The 18,682-nt window shown below is 38.1% G+C and overlaps 1 protein-coding gene across 6 annotated transcripts in view; it reads right to left on the reverse strand.

The window, feature by feature from the left end:
* TRPS1 (transcriptional repressor GATA binding 1) overlaps positions 1–18,682 on the reverse strand; it is a 213,670-nt gene that overhangs the window by 147,503 nt on the left and 47,485 nt on the right. For 5 of the 6 annotated variants that reach the window (XM_014870088.2, XM_088178532.1, XM_014870091.2 and 2 more), the window contains 2 exons: positions 9,652–10,781; positions 1,309–1,912 (listed from right to left, as the gene is read on the reverse strand). In XM_014870088.2, coding sequence (XP_014725574.1) covers positions 1,309–1,912; positions 9,652–10,781 — 1,734 coding nt within the window. The remainder of the gene's footprint in view (positions 1–1,308; positions 1,913–9,651; positions 10,782–18,682) is intronic. The other variant, XM_014870092.2, reaches the window with a different exon arrangement.

The raw sequence follows: 18,682 nt of genomic DNA on the forward strand, positions 1-18,682 counted from the left end.
TTCTGTATGTGTTTTAATATATATTCCCTAATGGAGGAGAGAAATACAATCCTATCATCCACAGTGAGCACACATCTAGGTTAGCAACAAGGAACCTATCATACTGTAACTGTTTCTCATACACTTAAAATCTGAGAACAATAACTAAGGTACAAAAGTTTGTTGTCCCCCTAAATCGCAAGCAGGGTTTAAATTGCAGACACGCTATTTTATAATTAGAATAACTGCAATATTTTTAAGACCACTGACTTCATTTAAAACAGTTTTTAAGACTTCTATATGTACAGAGACAGATATACCTGTGACAGACATATATGTGCATAATCTTAGCAGACCATGGAATAAAACATTTATCTTCCTTTCTACTTGTTACATGTGACATGTTACACTAATTGATGCTGTGGTTATAAATGCTGTTATAAAAGACAAAAAAGGAAACCAGCAGATCGTCACTTCCATTCTAGTGAGGTTTGTCTGCAGACTGACTGCTCCTGTGGCAAGTTTCTATAAATTCAGATAGGGAGCAGCTCCTGGAAACATATGATGACTTCAGGAGAAAAGCATTTATTTGTCTCCCTATTCAGCTCCGCAGAATATGAGATCTTTTCTAACCTCAGTTTTCTCTACAGTAGGAAAACCACACCTTGATGGAAGGGAAAGTTCCTTGTATATAGATCCTTTCGTTTAAAAAAAAAAAAGGAATTATTTGGTGTGACAAATATTTGCCTTCTCTGATCATGCGAGATCCTTCCTTTTCTTTTGCTTTTGCTTCCAAGGCAACCAGACAAGTGTTAAAACTGATACATAATTATATTGCTTCACCAAAAAAAAGTTACTTTTTATTAATATTTAGCTCACATTTCATATTCTTAGATATGCAGCAATATGAAATCCTGCTTAAGTGTGAACTGTCGCACCACCACAAAATTTAAGAGATGATCAGTTGTTTCAGTGTAACAGATGTGCAGCCTTCTGGGGTTCTAAACCTCCCTTCTTCAAATGCATCACCAACCTGCACAATTAGCAGGAATGATTAAAAAGAATTCAATCAGAGCTAAATAGCAAAAGCAGAAGCTTACTAATACTCCATCAATATATAGATTGTTTTATGTGAACATTTTTGAACATTTACCTGCCAGTTTGGCTCTACAGATTTGACTCTTTCCTTGTTGCTTTATTTTTGGTTTCCACGCCCTAAAAGAACTCCAAGCATGTTACTTTGGACCTGAAGAAATCATCTGCACAGCCAATCAAACATAACATACATGCAATCATAAAGAGCAAAAGGGGAAAAAAAAAGTTTCCTACCCGTAATAAGGACTGGGATTCATCTTTTGCCTTGCCGTCCCCGGATCCAGAGTAGGGCTGGGTGAGCTGCCCGGCTTTCTCTGCGGCTCCGGCTGGGACACCCTGCAGGAAACCCTTGCTCTCCACTGCCAAGCCATAAATGGGCCTTGCCAGATGGGCAGCTTCTACATTTGGACTATCCCTTAAAGGCTTTGGCTGCTCTTGGCCAACAGACACGGGGGTCAGTAAGCCCAGACTGGTCTGTGTGTATGATGGGCTCCCCCTCAAAATGTCTGTTCCTCTCCAGGTCACATTGCGAAGATCATCACTGGGACTGTCAGTCCAGCCTTTCTCCTTGAGCACTTCCTTATCTTCTATCTTTTCCCTCTTCACTATGCTGTCAGATATGGGTTCCCCTATTTTGGGGTCTGGATTAATCAGACTGTAGACCTTAAGGTCAATTTTTGGCTCTTCCTTGATAGACGAAACGCCATGACTGTCCTCCCCATTGGCTGTAGTGATGTCCATCTCCTGACAGTGCACAGTGTTGAAGTGCTCCAGTAGTGACTGAGTGTCAACAGCTGTGAAGCTGCACTGACGGCATTTGTAGCAGTTGTGTACTCGCCTGGAAGAAAACAAGAAATACATTAATATGAGAATCACCCCTTGGCGTTCCCTCTCACAGTGGCTTTACCTACCAAGATTAAGAAAATAAATCAAATTTACAACATGACCCTTTCTAAATAAAGCAAGCAGGTTTATTTTGGTGTCTTATACAACAGGGTAAAAATACTGCTGGTCTTCTCCCCCATGCCTTGCAATGGCCTCCTATCATTCCTTCACATTAAAAGGCACTATTCTGAACTTCATAAAATTTTCACTGGGATTTTGTGTTTTTCTTCTTCAGCTTGCTGAAAAATACTTTTCACTTTCTGCTGCAGCAGAAACACTAAAAAACCTTATTTTTCAACCAAAATCAAATAGTTAGAAGAGGACAGTTCTCTTGTTATTTCATATAATATAGATCTATGTTAGAAATTTAAAATGTTTTAAAAAGTCCTTTACTTTCCACCAATTCCATATACTTGTGCTTGACAAAAATGATTTCGAATGGAACTCTGGTTAACTTATGGATAAGAACACACCCAAAGACAGAAGGCTGTACACGAGACAGCATTGCTTGGTTCTCTATGGACATTTTAACACAACTTATAAAGATGCTGCTCTAAAGATAAAGCACAATAGTTGGCTGTGTCACTCCAAACTGCGTTTCCTGTCAAATATAGAAATTCTTGGGTAGGAGCTGTGGAGCAGAGTGGAATAACACGCCTTCCTGTTTTTACTCTAAAAGCCTATAAAAAGTACTGCATTACTAAATTATGTAAAGCATATGTTGCTACATGAGAACATGTTACTCACTTAGGGTATCTATCATAGGAACAGAACGCTGTTTATGAGTTCTCTAACGCCATTATGAAGAATTGTTCATAGCACAGGAGCCCTCGGAGCCCTTCATCAGGCTCCAGGCCCCGCTGTGCCCGGCATCCTACCAATGCAGAGCAAAATATCATCCCTGCCCTGCAAAATGTACAGAACTCTCCGAGAGCTTCTCCCCACAGACACGCTCACACCTCCACACCCCAGGCATTCAGAGTCGCAACAGTGTCTTTAGCCAAGCTAAAAAAGCCTTTCACTATCCACACAGGAGAAAACTTGTATGAGAAATCTGTTACTGTCCTGACTCCAATTGTTAGGATTAAATCTTTTAATGCCAAATCTTTGTCTCAGTGAAGTCAATGGCAAAACTCCCATTGACTTCAGTAAGAGGAGGGTTTGGCTCTTGGTGCATCTATAGAATTGGAATGATACACAAAATATCCCTTTTAGACTATGATAGTTTAGAAGGGACAACTTGCCAAACTTATTAAACCCCCTTGCCTTGCTTCTCTCCTTTTGTTGGAAAAACAAACCATATGTTATTTACATTGTCTGATTTTCTTGCAGTTGTGTCAGCACACAGACATGAGTACACATTCGGATTCATGCCTTTCAGCCCTTGTGCAATATCAGTTTTCTTTTTGTCATTTTCCATATTTATATTCATTTTAAGGGACTAGATGGTCTTGTTCCATTATGCAAAAAATTGATTCAGTCATTCTCCACACAGCCTCATGGCAACAAAATCTACTTGTGGGAGAGCAAGCTCTGGGTTAAAATCCAGTTCTGGCCATGTTCATTTTCCTTCATTCTACAATTGTTTTTTATTAAAATCAGTTCGTCTCTCAATGTGACACTAATATATTCTCTCTTGCAACTTAATTCTTTTCTAAACCAAGCTTAATTCTCTTCTGAAAAAAAAAAAAGTGCTATCTGATCAAAACCATTTTATAAATACAAAAGGCCAAGTTATAAAGAGGATCAGCCCTGTAAAGGTGGGATACCATCAGAGAAGTCCAAGTTAGACAGGGGCTAGTTATCTTAAAAGCCAAGTTAAACAAGACACCATTTGGGGCTAATGGCTCAACCACATACACTCCCCATGTGAAAGTTTATCAATCCTTTGGGACACTACTTAGCCCTAAGTGTCTCTTGTTTAACTTGGCTATTTCAATAGCTAACCCCTTTCCTAACTTGGCTCTCATCTACAGATATCACACCTCCAAACAGCTGATCTTTTTCTGCCTAACTTGTCTTTTTTTATTTTTCCATTCCACACTGGCTAAATGTTTTTGATCAGGAGCCATATACACCACACTTCTGAGGACACAAATAAATGCTGAATATTAGATGCAGTTGTAACTACATGGCTGAGGCCAGTTAAAATCACCCTTATTAAAGGTTTGTTAATTTAAATTATTTCTGATTGGTTCAAAGACAGTCATATAAGCATTCCTTCATTCTTCTATGAGACTCTGATAAGCACTGTGATACGGAAAAAATGAAGACATACTTCAGTAGATAGTAACCCAACAGGCTTTTTGTTTCAGAATGTACACTTTTCCAGTACGCATTAAAAATCTATAAATCTTCATGCTTCACATGGGTTTGTCCTGTGTATTATTCTATCCCCAAGCTTCAAAATGTAAGCAAAAGTTTGGAGCTGTCTAATGTAAGTCACGGTCCCAAATAATAAAATAGTAACTATCATCAGCTATTAGAAACCTTCTGAAAGTTGGAAACTTATTCTTTCCCAGAACAAGGCATAAAAAGAAAATGTTTTCTTCTCAGTTTTCACTCCACCCTGACAGCAAGCAGGGAAACAAATTGGCAATGTTTGATTTCTCTTTTACTAGAAATTAAACCTACTCTACATTTCCAAAAGCCCAAGTTATATCAAGAGGTGTGTACAAAGCTCTTCAGGGCTAAGCAACAAAATTTTAAAAATTCCATTTTGCAAAGTACACAAGAAATATTCCTGTGCATTACCTGAAAGTTACACTTTACAGCTAAACTACAGCTATACCATCTGAAACTCTGAATTCATCTGGTGCAATACTGCATGTTAGTACAGAGCTACTCCAAGAAAATCTTGGTATGGAAGAAAGTGATGTAAATGAAGAAAACAGTACTCTTCCTTCTTTGTTATTGTTTATACAAGCACACTAACAGCAGGTTCAAGCCATAAACTGGCATTCTCTGCAATATGGCAGTGGGCTGGCAGTGTCGTACCATCCACTAAGGTCACTTAGCATTATTAATCTCACTACAAAATGAAGCAAAGACCTGATTATTTGTGGACATTAAACATTCATGGCCCAATCCCAAGGTTAAATATCAAGAAATTCAGGCAAAACCTTTGCTGCACAGTTACGTTCTGAGAACTTTAAAAAATCTTATCATTATTTGTACTGAAAAGTACTTGAACTGGGTACTGTAAGACACAAGGATTTTCCCTTGCAAAATTTTGAAGCTGGAGAGATTACCTGGTTGGGTATTTTTATGGATTTACTGTTCTTTATTTGAACTTCCTAACAGGCTGCAAGACTCCCGACACTATCCAGTTGTTAATTAAGTCTTGTTGACATACTTCTAACTAGTCTGAGTATTACAAAACACCATCCTCTACAAAACAAGTAATTTTTTTTTTTAATTACCTGAAGACAGTCCTAGGCTCTAGGGCATAGAAAATATTCTGGAAGAAGGTATGGCTGTCGTATCACTTCAATTTTTTCACATTTTATTTTAATTACGAATATAATAATTACTATCATTTCTCATGAAGAAACAGGTTTATAAGAAAGTGAACTTTTGGGATGGGTGCTGCACTCAAGCTTGTGGGGAGGAAAAGTATTCAGAAGAAAAGACAGCAAGCAAAGCAAGCAAGAAAATTCAGTGTAGTGTTAGAACACAGAGGAGAGAGGTCAGAGTGGAAAGCAAGACAGATCAAAGGAGAGCAAAAGCCATTGGCAAGAGCAAACAAGTTCAGAGCAGTGAATTAAGGTGTCAGGAGGATGGAAAAGGCCCTCGTAGCTGCTGCTATTGTTCACTGAATGAAGGTTTCTGCTCTGCTGTAAAACTGAGAGCTGGTGGGCCTCAATTTACATTTTTTCCCGGAGTTTCTTCTCTGGGGGAAGTGTCCCAAAGGTGCCACATTTCTATAATCTGTACATCCGAGACCTTGCCCTGGCTTTTTCTGTCTGAGAGTCTGAAGGTCTGTCCCAAAGCCCAGTGCTCAACACCCCCATCCCTGGGCTGCAGCCCAGGTGCTGAGGAGACACAAGCCCCAAGCACCCCTTTGCCTTTTGCCCCACCAACCTCCTTTATCTTTGAGAGGTAAGGAATTATTCAATTCAATCAAAATTAATTTCTAAAGAGAACCTTATATAACTACTGTCATCCACATTTTCAAAATAATTTATTAGAAAAATGATTCTACATCATTGTCAAGGCTTTTATTTCACTTAAGTGTTTATTTTCATATTATATTTTGTAGTTTAATGAATCACTATCCTACCTTGTTTTTAAAAAGTTTAGAGGATTTTTTTAGCATAGCACTTCTAATTATAACTAGCACTGTTCAAATGCTTTCTGTCAAATAAGGTTTTACATGAAACATTCTATCTTTTGTGAAATTGAAAAAATACACTTTTCCCACATTTATATATATATTATATATATATAATTTAGCAAAATTATAAGAAAAAAGAGGCACTTCAGCAGGAAGCTGGTTTAATTAAAAAAAAAAAAAAATCAAAACTAATTCTTTTGGAACAAGCAGGAAAATAATCTCTAGACTAAGTGAAACAATATGCAAAATTTGCCCAAATACTGTTTGATTTTTATCTAAATTAAAAGTGTTGGCATCTTCTACCTCATCAGAATACCAGACGGTTTTAAGAAAAAACTAAGCTTTGCAACGAACATGAATAGTATCTGATTCCTCAGAGGTATAATGGAAAATAAGTAGTAGCAGAATTAGTGGAAAATGGAGGCCAATAAATCTTCTAGGGATTTATTTGAGTAAGCACATTTTAGTGAGGTTTAAATACAAGTAAACTCAAGTGCAGTGTGATTCATTGACTTCAAATTTAACTGAACAGCTCTCAAATAATCATGTAAGAAATACTGAATGAGTGCTAAGTGTAAGTGTACATTTCTGTAGAAAGAAAACTTGGAATGAACTGCTTTTGCAAATTCTAGTACTATTGCAAATACATGGCTGCAAAGGAATAACATTGGGATATACACAATTTTTTAGCTAGCAATACGTAGTGAAATTGTAGGTGTACAGCCAAAAGGAAGCAAAACAAATAATAAAATAAATTAAACATGTTGTTCAGACATATGACTCAAAAATGAAAATAATGCAGACAAAAAATACATGAATCAAAATATGTAAGTAGCATAAAGCCAACACTGATACTCCAGATTATCGAGGCTAAATCTAAATATGTGAACAGCAGAACATCTTCTTCCACCACATTAATGTTTAGTTTTATGTTTACTATTACAATCCATTCAGCTCCTTATTATATAAATGAAGAGGTTTTAGAGACATGCACATGTACAGCATTTTAAATACATCAGATGTACATAATGTGTGGCATAAAAGCGTCAAGACAAAATCTGATCAAGACAGGGAGAAGCCCAGTTGGATGTGAGCTGACTACATTAGCACGTTTCTGTCTATCAACTAACACTATTTTATAGATGCTCTACTTTTTAAAATCTTAACTATGCTCTGTCTTTACGTCCTGAAATACAAATAGGGAAGGAAAACACATATCTGATATATGCCAGACTTCTACTAAAAAAATAGGCCTGATAAAAAAAATAAAGGTTATAATGCCTCCAAAGTTTTAGTTTGATAGACTGAAAAATAGGTTATATATAGAAAAACAATAAAACCTGCTGGTGTTCACCATTACAAGCACCTACCACAAACAGAACTAACTTATGTGATTTAAGAAAAGATGCACAGTGGGGGAAAACAGCAGCAGTAGAAGTAGAAAAGAAACAAAATTCAAATTATCAAGGGGGAATTACAGGACAAAGGGAAAGAAGTTAGTAGTTGTGGGGACATTGTACTTTGCTTTACAGAATGTCCTCAGAGTACTCAATAAAGTCATAGACCGAGGTTAACAGAGTATGTTGTTCAAGTGTTTTAAACAAAATAGTGTAATCATAGACAAACAACTTGAGACTAAAATACTTTAAGTGTATCTCTTGATTTTCCGAAGTGCAGTTCCCTGTGACTACTGCCAGAACTGCAGGGTGCTGAGCCCTCTGAAGGAACAGCTACAACTGCCCCATCTCAGACTTAGCACTTAATTTTGAAAGTCATGGCCTCCTTTCTTGAGAAAAAGGATCCTAGCTCGGCATGCTTGTTAAACTTAAATTACCAGCTGCAGCAAAATAAAAGGTTGGATTCTTTCAGTAAAGGAGCCATTTCAATCTTGCAGTTATTTAACCACTAAAAAAAGATCATGCCATGCCCCAGCAGCGGACAAAGTGCTGCCTATGGAGTTCTTCAGCATGGCTCAAAGCTGTTATAATAATGCTTGGAACTTAGATACCACTTTTCATCTTCAAAGCAGTTTACAAACATTAACTAATTAATCCACACAACATCCCTCAGGCCCACTTGGATCAAAAATGGGGAACTGCATGCTGGGACCTGAATCCTCTGTGGGCCCTAGCTCCAAATTAAAGATGAGCAATCTGCTCTTTTTTTTTTTTTTTCTAAATAGACTCCTGATATATTGCCAATGCAGCCCTCTGTTGGGCAACATTTGGATGCCCCCAGCTTTAATCTCTATTAAAGTATCATGCCCCAGTCTGCCTTTGTTAATTTTGGATGTCTTGGAATCTATTAAACGTGGCACAGTTTCTTGAGCTTTTAACAAAGCTTTAGCTTTGAAAATGCATCTTCTTTTGTCTTCATTCTAGCTGGCTTCCACACAAAGATCTTTTAGATCAGATAGATACTGAAGTTTTCCGTTGTTGTTGACGCATTAGCCTTAACTATTAACATATTCAGCATGATTTTCTAATATTTAACATCGCTTTTGCAGTGGCACATAACTGTTGCTCTTTACAAAGTCTAAGAGCCAGCTCCTTCTCTGATGCAAACTGGACTGCCAGTTTACAACAGCCCAGGAACTGACCCAAGAAGTTTAGCAGGGAGTTGGCTGCTATTATGACATTGTGTCAGACTGAGTCAGGAGACTGGCTGCGTCCACCTCCAAATAGGAACATTAGCATTTAAAATAAATAGAATGACACTGTAAACCAGCAACACGAAAATAAGCATCTGCAAAAGGATCTTGGGGAATGACATCAACAGACAAAAGAGTGTCTGCTCCCAGTGGGAAACGAACACCAAAACAGCAGTGGAATGCTCTTAAACTAATCATTACATTGCTGGACTTGGGAATGGAAAATACTACAAAAAGGTAGTACATTGAAGCACTGTTATAGAGCATAAAGGGTTCACAGTCTATCTTGGAAAGTAAAGCCATTTGTGTTCCCTGACTGAATAAGATGCCAACTTTCTCAGAAAAAGCCTAAACTAAAATAGTACCTATAGTACCTAAAAGATTCTGGGTGGAAAATAGCTGACCAAACCTCAAATATGCTGAAACTTCAGCATCTGCACACAAATCCAAATTTCCCTCTCCTTTGCACAGGTTTAAATGTATAATTAAATCCACTAACTTAGCTGGTGGTTTTCCAAAACAAAGTGGATGTTGGATTGGACTCTGGCTGTAAAGATTTATATCTATACACATTCCTATTTTGATTTCCAGTTTCCTCAAATGTTTGAGGAATGGTGACATTTAATTAGGAAACTCGGGGGGGGGGGGGGGAGGGTGGGCTGTTTGTTTGGGTTCCAATCATTAATCATGTGAAACTTCACTGTACCTGTAGTGTCGGGAAATCTCTTCTTCCACCTGGGTGGTAAAGTCACATTTGGTACATGAGTGTTCTTTGTTCTCCTTGAGCGTCAGCGGCCCCTCTGCCCCTGCCAGGGCGTTTGTTTCTGGTTTGACGTCAGACGCTTGGCCCTCGTGTGCATTCTCATAGTGGAGCAGGAGAACGTCCACGTCGGGAGTGGAGAATGAGCACTGATGGCACTGGTGTTTGACTCTAGAGCTTCCTGTCACCCCTGGAGACAGGTGCAAAAGCAAGAGAGCACAGTGGGAACAATTACTTTTTCTGCAAGCAAATGGATAAGTAATTTCTCCAAGGTGCTTTTCTGGGCTGCAGAGGCCTCGGGGACAGAACTGACAGTGCTTAATGGTACATTTATGAATGTTGTGTAGCTGCTGATAGTGACGGAGAAGTGGGCCCACCACTATTACATCTGGGCCATGGCTCTTTGAGTACCTAAAGTCACAAAACTGACAGTTGTAGCTTGTCACCATGCTGTCCTCTGCTCCTTTGCTACTCAAGTCTTTCTTTTTTGCCACACACGCACCCTTTTCTGTCTTTGTCACTAACTCCCCATCTGCATTTTTGGCTAGATCATTCTGGTTAATGACAGATCCTCTAGAAAGCTTATCATTCAGATCTGGGTGAAGGCTTCCTGCCTGGCTTCCCCCATGCTGTTTGCTGTAATGTTCTAATAGTTTCAAAGAGCTGGACGATTCACAGCTGAAACTGCAAAATTTACACCAGTAGTAACTGGTTGTATCGGTACCATTTTGTCTAGAGGAATCTATTGGCTTGATGGGCACCGAATATCCAACTGGCGTATCATCTCCTGCTTTTACAGTGATTCTGTCTTGCCACTTCCCCAAGTCTCCAGAATCACATGGTCGAAGAGTAGGACTGGATTTATTGGAGTTTTTCTCTGAAGTTTTACCAGTATCAGAGGAGGGAAGGGCTGCTTTCATTTTGTTTGGGTGAGTCTGTAAGAAGTGTTGCTCTAGTTCAGTGGAGGAGTTGCCCATGTAGGTGAAATTGCAGAATTTGCAGCGGAAGTACTTGGTGTTGCCTTGGCAATCTGGAGTTTTCCGCCCAATTCCAATAAAGGTTCCACCTAAAGTAACCTGCAAATAAAGAATAAGGTCATTTTAGCTCCATTGTATATTTATTCAAATAGCAAAGAGTGGAAAGGGGGAGAAAGAGAAATAGAGAGCAACTGATTCATAATCCTCTTTTATTAATCACGGCCACCATTGTCATTTGTACTATGTAAGATATTATACATATATCCTCACATATTTAACATGTGTTGATGAATGTTATTAAATGTTTCTCATAGATGAATATATGTTCCTTATGAACAAAAAATATATAGATTTGCAGAGACTGAGGCACACATGCACAAGATTAAATGTCATTGACAGAAGATCCAATAATCAGTTCCCATAGCTCTAAACCCTTTAAAAGCAGATTTTCCTGGGAGTCTACACTAGGTGTGGAAGAAAAAAACAAAAAAAAAACTATCCTCAGTCTTTTGACTTAGATGCTTTAATCATATTCGTGTTTTACAGGCAAAGAGAATTGCTTTCTAAATTCAAGCAAGCAAAAATTTAATTTCAAATAACAAATTCAGTTTGCTGTGTCGGGAGTACGACCAATTCTTACAAAGATCATTCCTACACAAATATCCAGTATCCACCAGGATGCCTTTTCACAGAGCTATAGTGGCTGATGTCTCAAAAAAAAGGCAGTTTTCTCAAAGATTACTCACTGCAGACATTCTCCAAGGAAATCTTCTGTTCCTCTCATGCACAGAGCTCACAGAGCTTATTTAGTAAAATAAAGATGGAAAAACTACAGTAGAAAAATGGCATGTGGCAAAGAAAACTACCACACCCAAGTCTGTGACATCACTAATTACACACGCAAAAAACTAAGGTAGGCCTACTTAACTGTTCTCATGATGTCTGAGCAAAATGCTCTGCAGGAAGGGAAGAAGGCTTCCAGGGCTGATGTTATTAAAGCCCGTGTTCTCAGAGCAAGGCAGGCCTGCCCTTCCCAGGAGTGCACCACACCTGCCCCTGACATCAGGGGGAGATTTGCTGCTCCTGTACAACTGGTTTGAAGGCCAAAGAAAGAATCTCTTGACAAAAATGTCACCATTGCACAGCTTCTTTTCCTGAGAAGCAAATAGTGTACAGCTTCCAGAAGATAATTCCCAAAATCCACAGACATCAACTGCTTTGCCATCATCCAGTCTACACCACGTGGTGTAGACATGGGTGGAAGCTCCCTTGTGACATATTCTCAGTTTTTACACCCAGAAAATGTCTTACAGGGAATATAAAATTCAGCCTTGAAGGGTTTGATTTTCATTCTCCCATCCAATAAGTGTTTTACTACATTTCTGTAAGTTTCAGTTCTCATGTATTAGGCAAATCATGTAATTATTTTTCTTCTCCCCATCAACAGCTATGCCACAAAAATAACATGATCACTACTCATTCAGTATCATCCCAAATGGAAAGGCTCAGGCATACGAGAGCATGAAAGGTAAACATTTTTAAATGTATATAATATAAATGCCTTTTAGCCATTTAGCTCAGAGAATGAAATGCTATCCTTTGTATCGCATCAGAATTGAGCATGTATAGTGAGGCAATGTGAGAGACTAAGCCATGATATAATGAGCTGCTGCTATTCAGCCTTCAATTTTTTTTTGTGTTTGTTTTTTTCCTTAAGGAAACAAAATCCCCCTGCATTGCTTAGAACTTTTCCTTAAATAAACTGAAAATGGCTTTCTGTTTGTTTACGAAACATATCTCATTAGGCAATGGTGAGTCAGGCAGCCAAATCATTAGGACTTAGCTGTAATAACATTTTTGCCTTTAACTGAGGCTCCACATTCTGCTATCAAATAATGAACTTGGTTTTGAAGAGGTTCTCTGCAAGAGGGATGTTTAACAGGTCTTCTATAGTGCAGGAGTTACCTCCCTTTATTCATTTTATGGCGAGCAAGAATTGGAGACAAAGCCATGCTGAGCCTGATCCAACTGACAGCAGTGGGATATGTGCCTGCTTTCCAATATCTGGCACTCCAGGTCTCCATCCACTGCATTATTTCAATGTTCAAAGTCTTAGTGGCATCAAAAGACAAAGAAAGCACTGATGGAATTACAGTATACCGAAAATAACAGCAGTTCACTGCACCATTTCATAAGTTGCAAGGTGATCTGGTTTCGTTCATTTAATTAGATATGTATGTTTGTTCTACACATGCACAGAAAACTGACCAAAACGCTTTACCTTAAGTGGCTTCAGTGAGTAAATACAAACATTACTTTCAGCTGTCCAGCCATGGAGTTACAGATAACAAACCTATTTTGTAGATACTTGGTGGACACCAGTTACAAACTCTGAGTGACAATAATCCCAGCTGCTATTCATTGCTAATTACTTTTATTTTATTGGTAAAATATATTAGCACTAGTATTTTGTACAGTGGACTGTAAATCACATCATTTCTGTAACTTCTGCTAATCCTGCTTAGTGGTCTACACAGCAAGTTTGTGTTCCATGCTAATACATCCTTCTCTGCATCACAAGAGGATAAAGTAGAACTAAATATTCCCACAGTGCCTGTGTTAAGTTCTTGTAATGTGGGAGACACATACAATCTTTACACCACTCAAATGTAATTGATTAGCAGTTATCGGTTTGGTATTTCCCTGAATACCTGCCACAATTCAAAATAATACATTGTGTTAGACCACGTATGTGAAAAGTAACTCGGGGTCATCTTAATGTTATTATACTCAAAAACCTCTTTTCACACATAAGAAAGCCTACTGAAAATCTCCATGAGGATCATCATTCAAAGACTACTAAAGAAACTGGTTTCTATGCAAAGAGGTTGGGAGAAGCATTTGAAGTGACAGCATAAACTGAATCTGTTTCAGCTTTCAGCCAGCCACATTTGGAAGAAACCTACACATTTGCAGAACTGTTCTGATTTCTGCACTTTGCTCAAATCTTGGCTTGAATTTCACATTTTTCAGTTACACATTGTATCTCTATGTACAGGCACTAAACTTCTTCACTGGTGATGTAACTGTCCTTCACCTTCTGCACTCTGCCCCACAAAGAGGAAAAGTAAAAGAGATGGAAAAAGTGGAATATGGACAGATGGATGGATGGATGGATAGATAGATAGATAGATAGATAGATAGATAGATAGATAGATAGATATTGAGGCTTACATACAGTAGAAATCAACATCCACATTTCTGTGTGGCATCCAAAGTGATAGATTCTTGTATTTACTCCCCTATTTCATTCTGTTCCCAACAAAACTTAATCTCCTGCTCTGCTCTAACAGAGTAAGTAGACACTTCTTTCGAACATAAAAAAGAACCTGAACAAAAGCAATGCTAAAATTCTGCAATTCTGTTCTGAAGTCTGAAGTGCCAGCTGACACAGCTAGTGGCAGTCAAGAATACAAGTACATCTTGCAGAGGAAATGTAGGAGCAACTATAGATCAACAGTTCTCTCAATACACAAAGAAAAGTATTAATCATCACAATTCTCTTTTTAAAGAGAATCTAACATACAACTTCGGACTGTGGAAATATGATTTAATTCATCCCTTCACTGTCATTTGCTTATGAAACCTTGGGATTATCACTTATTTCTGCAGCATCTCAACTATGGCAATGTAGTTGTTATTAATTATCATGCTGTATGAAAAAAGACAGATATTAGAATGGGTTCTCCATTCCTGTGCTGGATGTGGTTGCACTGATATTCTTTAAAAATTGCTCTCATTCTGGGATTAAGCTAAAATATATTTCACAGTAAAATTACCATAAACTCAAAACTCTTAAGCATTAAGTCTATTCATTAATGGGGAAAATTGTCAAAATCTGAAGCTCATGCGTTAATACTATAGCTAACTAATGTTAACTAAGCCATCTCTTCATACACCACACACATTTCCAAAAATAGCCAGAAAAAGGAGAAAAGATAACATGATAATTGACAATGTTTCAAGATGTACTCTCTAAAGTATGTTGGCAAGTACTTCAACAAAACTGTGTAATTGCACTATATGTTTCCAACAGATAGATCTACATTACTTTAATTAGTCAAGACAATGATTTCATGGAATAGATGGACTTGGGAAAAGAGACTTACTTTCTTCTTTCTTTTCTTTTCTTTTTAAAAATGTCTCTTTGATTTTTATTTTGCCCTTGATCCAAATGCTATCCTATTCTCCCACCTCCTTTTCAAATTTCAATCCTAAATTCCATCATGCCAAAGCAGTTTACAAATACTTCTTACAGAAACTGAAAAAAATCACCAAGGAAGACAAAATCTGCCAGCTCCTGCAATCATGTATTTAATGCAGGAAATTCTACCAGCAGAAACCATATCCACATAAGAGATTCAACCACAAGGATTACATGCTCAGGGTAAAGCTGTCTTTGACCCCTGGCTTCTTCTGTAACTACTGATTAGAATCCATCTGCATTGGAACATCAAACGTTAATGAATTTTTTTTTTTTTCTTACCTGGGTTACATCTTTGGCTAATCAGGAGGTGAAAGGCTCCAGATCCCTTACCAATCTTCTGAGCCATCCAGTCTGCCTTTGCAATTACTCTTAATCTTCTAATCCTAAAATATTTTCTAATGCTCTTGTTTATTCATTTGCTTTGTGCAATATAGCATCCAGAACATTTTAACCATCCCACATTTATGAAGTTCTTCATGTCATGCAGGCCAGAACAGATTCCTGGCTTTCATGCAAGTTTGTGTAACACCACCCAGTTCTCTAACCTCCCCTATGGAGAATTCACTCCCTCTCACTCACTCTCTTTCTGCATTTTAAACTAGGAGAATCTTCAGAGTATATTCTTATAAGTATTTATTGTGATTAAGTTATAGGTACATAAATCTATGTTGCACAAGTGAGGCAAAAACTCAGGGCAAACTCCTGGCTTTCTGGGCATTTCGTACTTACCAAAACAATAAAGCAAACTATTGGATCACATTCATTCAAAGTAAGTGCATTCTTCTTGAGATTTATTCTGTTGCCATTGAACCCAACATAGTTTTTGTGTCATTAGAATTTTACAAGTATTTTTAAAACAAAGACTGTGACAGAACAATAACAGAACTTAAATTAAGGTCAGGAGACCAGATGTGCAAAACCAACAAAAGAAAGAAATAGAAAATCAAGACTTTCATTTGCTAACTAGTGCTACTAGACTAGTATCTAAAGAAGCACCATTCCTTCTATTCTCTGTAGATAAAATTACCAGACAGTTCCTTGACTACTGTAAACTCACACAGCCTTACAGGCTTAGAGGCAAACTCACGCTTATTTATACCAGAAGAAAACCTAGCTGCTTTCCTTTTTCCCCAGGAATTTTATTTTTTGAGCTCTCATTCTTTCTGTACGCTATCGTAGCAGTTTATAAATTTAAATATAAGCACTAATATTACTAGTCTCACCAACTGTTTTTATTAGCAGCTCTTCAAACACTACCAAATATCCCTGCAATAAGGTAAGGAATATCAACACATAAACAACTTTGCTTTGAAGGCTGTGAGTATACATCACATCAGTTGTTCCACAAACTGTCCATTTGAATATTCTAATATTAGTATAGACTACTTCTCACTGCAAGGTGGCAAAAATAGCTTATTTCTGCCACAGAGCAAGGCAATGTTCCGAGGCACTTGCTAACATGCTGTAAATCACTGTCTATCATTCTGAAGAGTAAACTTGCAAATTTTATCCATAGAAATGATATAAAGAACTTCTACTGCATATAATCATACAAATCATTGCTTATCAGTTATTGTCAATATAGAAGTTAAATAACTCTTCCATGTGCTTATTCACATAATATTTATAAATATGTGTGCCTGCAGTTATATTTGCATAAGAAGCAAATATATGTATACATGCTCACAAGCAAACGTATATGGACTTCTTTATATGTATTTATATATGTTTATATATGATTTACCACCACTAGCTTCTCTACCTGCCACCATGTTTTTTGTTTAAAAGAGATGATTTGAATCCTGTGCTTCTTAGGAGTGACTCTCTCAAGTGTGCAAAGCAGCCTCCAAGCCTGATCATGGCCCAGAAATAGGATTCAAAATAAACAGGTATGCCCACATGCAGGTGGATAAAAGAGCTTGATAGTTTTCAGTTTATCAGGAAAGTCCCTAGGGAGTCTGCAACATGGCTGACATGAAATGGACTTTGTGCAACATCCACCTTCATGCAAGTTCTGTTCTAACACATGCTGCAAAACCCAGCATGGCACAATCTAGTCCACAAGATCAGGATACATCATATGCAGCAATAGTTGTTCAGTTTATTTAGATCTAATTCCTGTATTTTGGACAATTGAGCCAAAGTCAGTGAGACAATATTAAATTTGGATCCATTTGTCTGAGCATGCAAGGAAAATGAAAGTCATTCATATACATGTTTCTGTTTGCTCATGTCGACCAGTTATGTACCTGTGTTACCCTCTAGGAAGCCCACTTGATAACAAAGAACTTTTAGGAGGTTTGATTTGCTAATAATACAAAAGAAAATGCTCTATTTGTTTAGGCCTCCAATCTGTAATTCTCACTTCATCTGTAAGAGTCCCTTTGCCAAAATCACCAAAACATGAAGGAAAACCTTTATCATGAGAAGTGCTGCTGATTACAACTGTACCCCTAAAAACTCCTACTTTTGTTTAAGTCTTACCTTCACAGCTTCATATTCAATCTAACTGCTAATATAAGTGTGGAGGATAAAATGCAGAACCTACTAAATAAAATCATTGTTTTTCATTCAGCTGAATCCTAGTTAGACTAGACTTTATACTAGTCACACATCTAACCTGAGAACAGAAAAGATGCCATATTTGATACATTGAAATCCAGACTACTAAATACCTCTCATGACATTACACCATGTAGACACATGGAACTCACCATTGACTTATAAAGGACACAAAAGGAAGACCTTTACACACTCTGTGTGGGCACTTTACAGCTTTCTAGGACATGGAGCAGCCTACTGGCTGAACATCCAGAAATGCTTTTGGTTACTGTGAAAATCTTGGAGAAGTTGTGAGCTTTATTCATTACATGTACTTATATGTATGTATTATATATATATACTTATATGTATATATTATATGTAACCAGTAGGTGAAGGGAGGTGGTTCTCCCCCTCTATTCCACTCTCATGAGACCCCACCTGGTCCATCTGCGGATGGGTGTCCAACTCTGGGGCTCCCAGCATACGGCAGCCATGGACCTACTGGAGTGAGTCCACAGGAGGCCATGAAGATGATCAGGAGGCTGAAGCACCTCTCCTATGAAGACAGGCTGTTCAGCCTGGAGAAAAGAAAGCCCTAGGGAGACTTTATAGAAGCCTTGCAGTACTTAAACGGGCACAAGAATGCTGCAGAGGAACTTTTTGTAAGGGTGTGTAGTGACAGAACAAGGGGTGACAGCTTCAAACTAGAAGTGGATTGGTTTAAATAAGATATTAGGAAGAAATTCTTCACTAGGAGCACAGTGAGGCACCGGAACAGGTTATCCAGAGAAACTGTAGATGCTCCACCCAGAGATGCTCAATCCCTGGTTGTGTTCAAGGCCAGATTGGATGGGGCTCTGAGCAACCTGGTCTACTGGAAGATGTTCCAGCCCACGGCAGGAGGGTTGGAACTAGATGAGCTTTAAGGCCCCTTCCAACTCAAATCATTCTGTGATTCACATATGACAAAGCATTAGGCTGAGCAGCATAGGACAACTCTTACAATACTGGATGTCTATAACCCTAGAAGAAAACAACTGCTGATAACCTCTTATTATTCTGTGGGGTAGTAGATAACGCAGTCATTCACTCCTTTTGGTTTCCTCCCCCCCACCCCCAGGTGCATTGAAATGCAATCAACAAACTTAACGATGCCACTTATCAGTCCATGCATTTTCAGAAATTTGTC

The sequence above is a fragment of the Sturnus vulgaris genome, chromosome 1, assembly GCF_052056855.1.
Source record: "Sturnus vulgaris isolate bStuVul1 chromosome 1, bStuVul1.hap1, whole genome shotgun sequence".
Taxonomy (NCBI): domain Eukaryota; kingdom Metazoa; phylum Chordata; class Aves; order Passeriformes; family Sturnidae; genus Sturnus; species Sturnus vulgaris.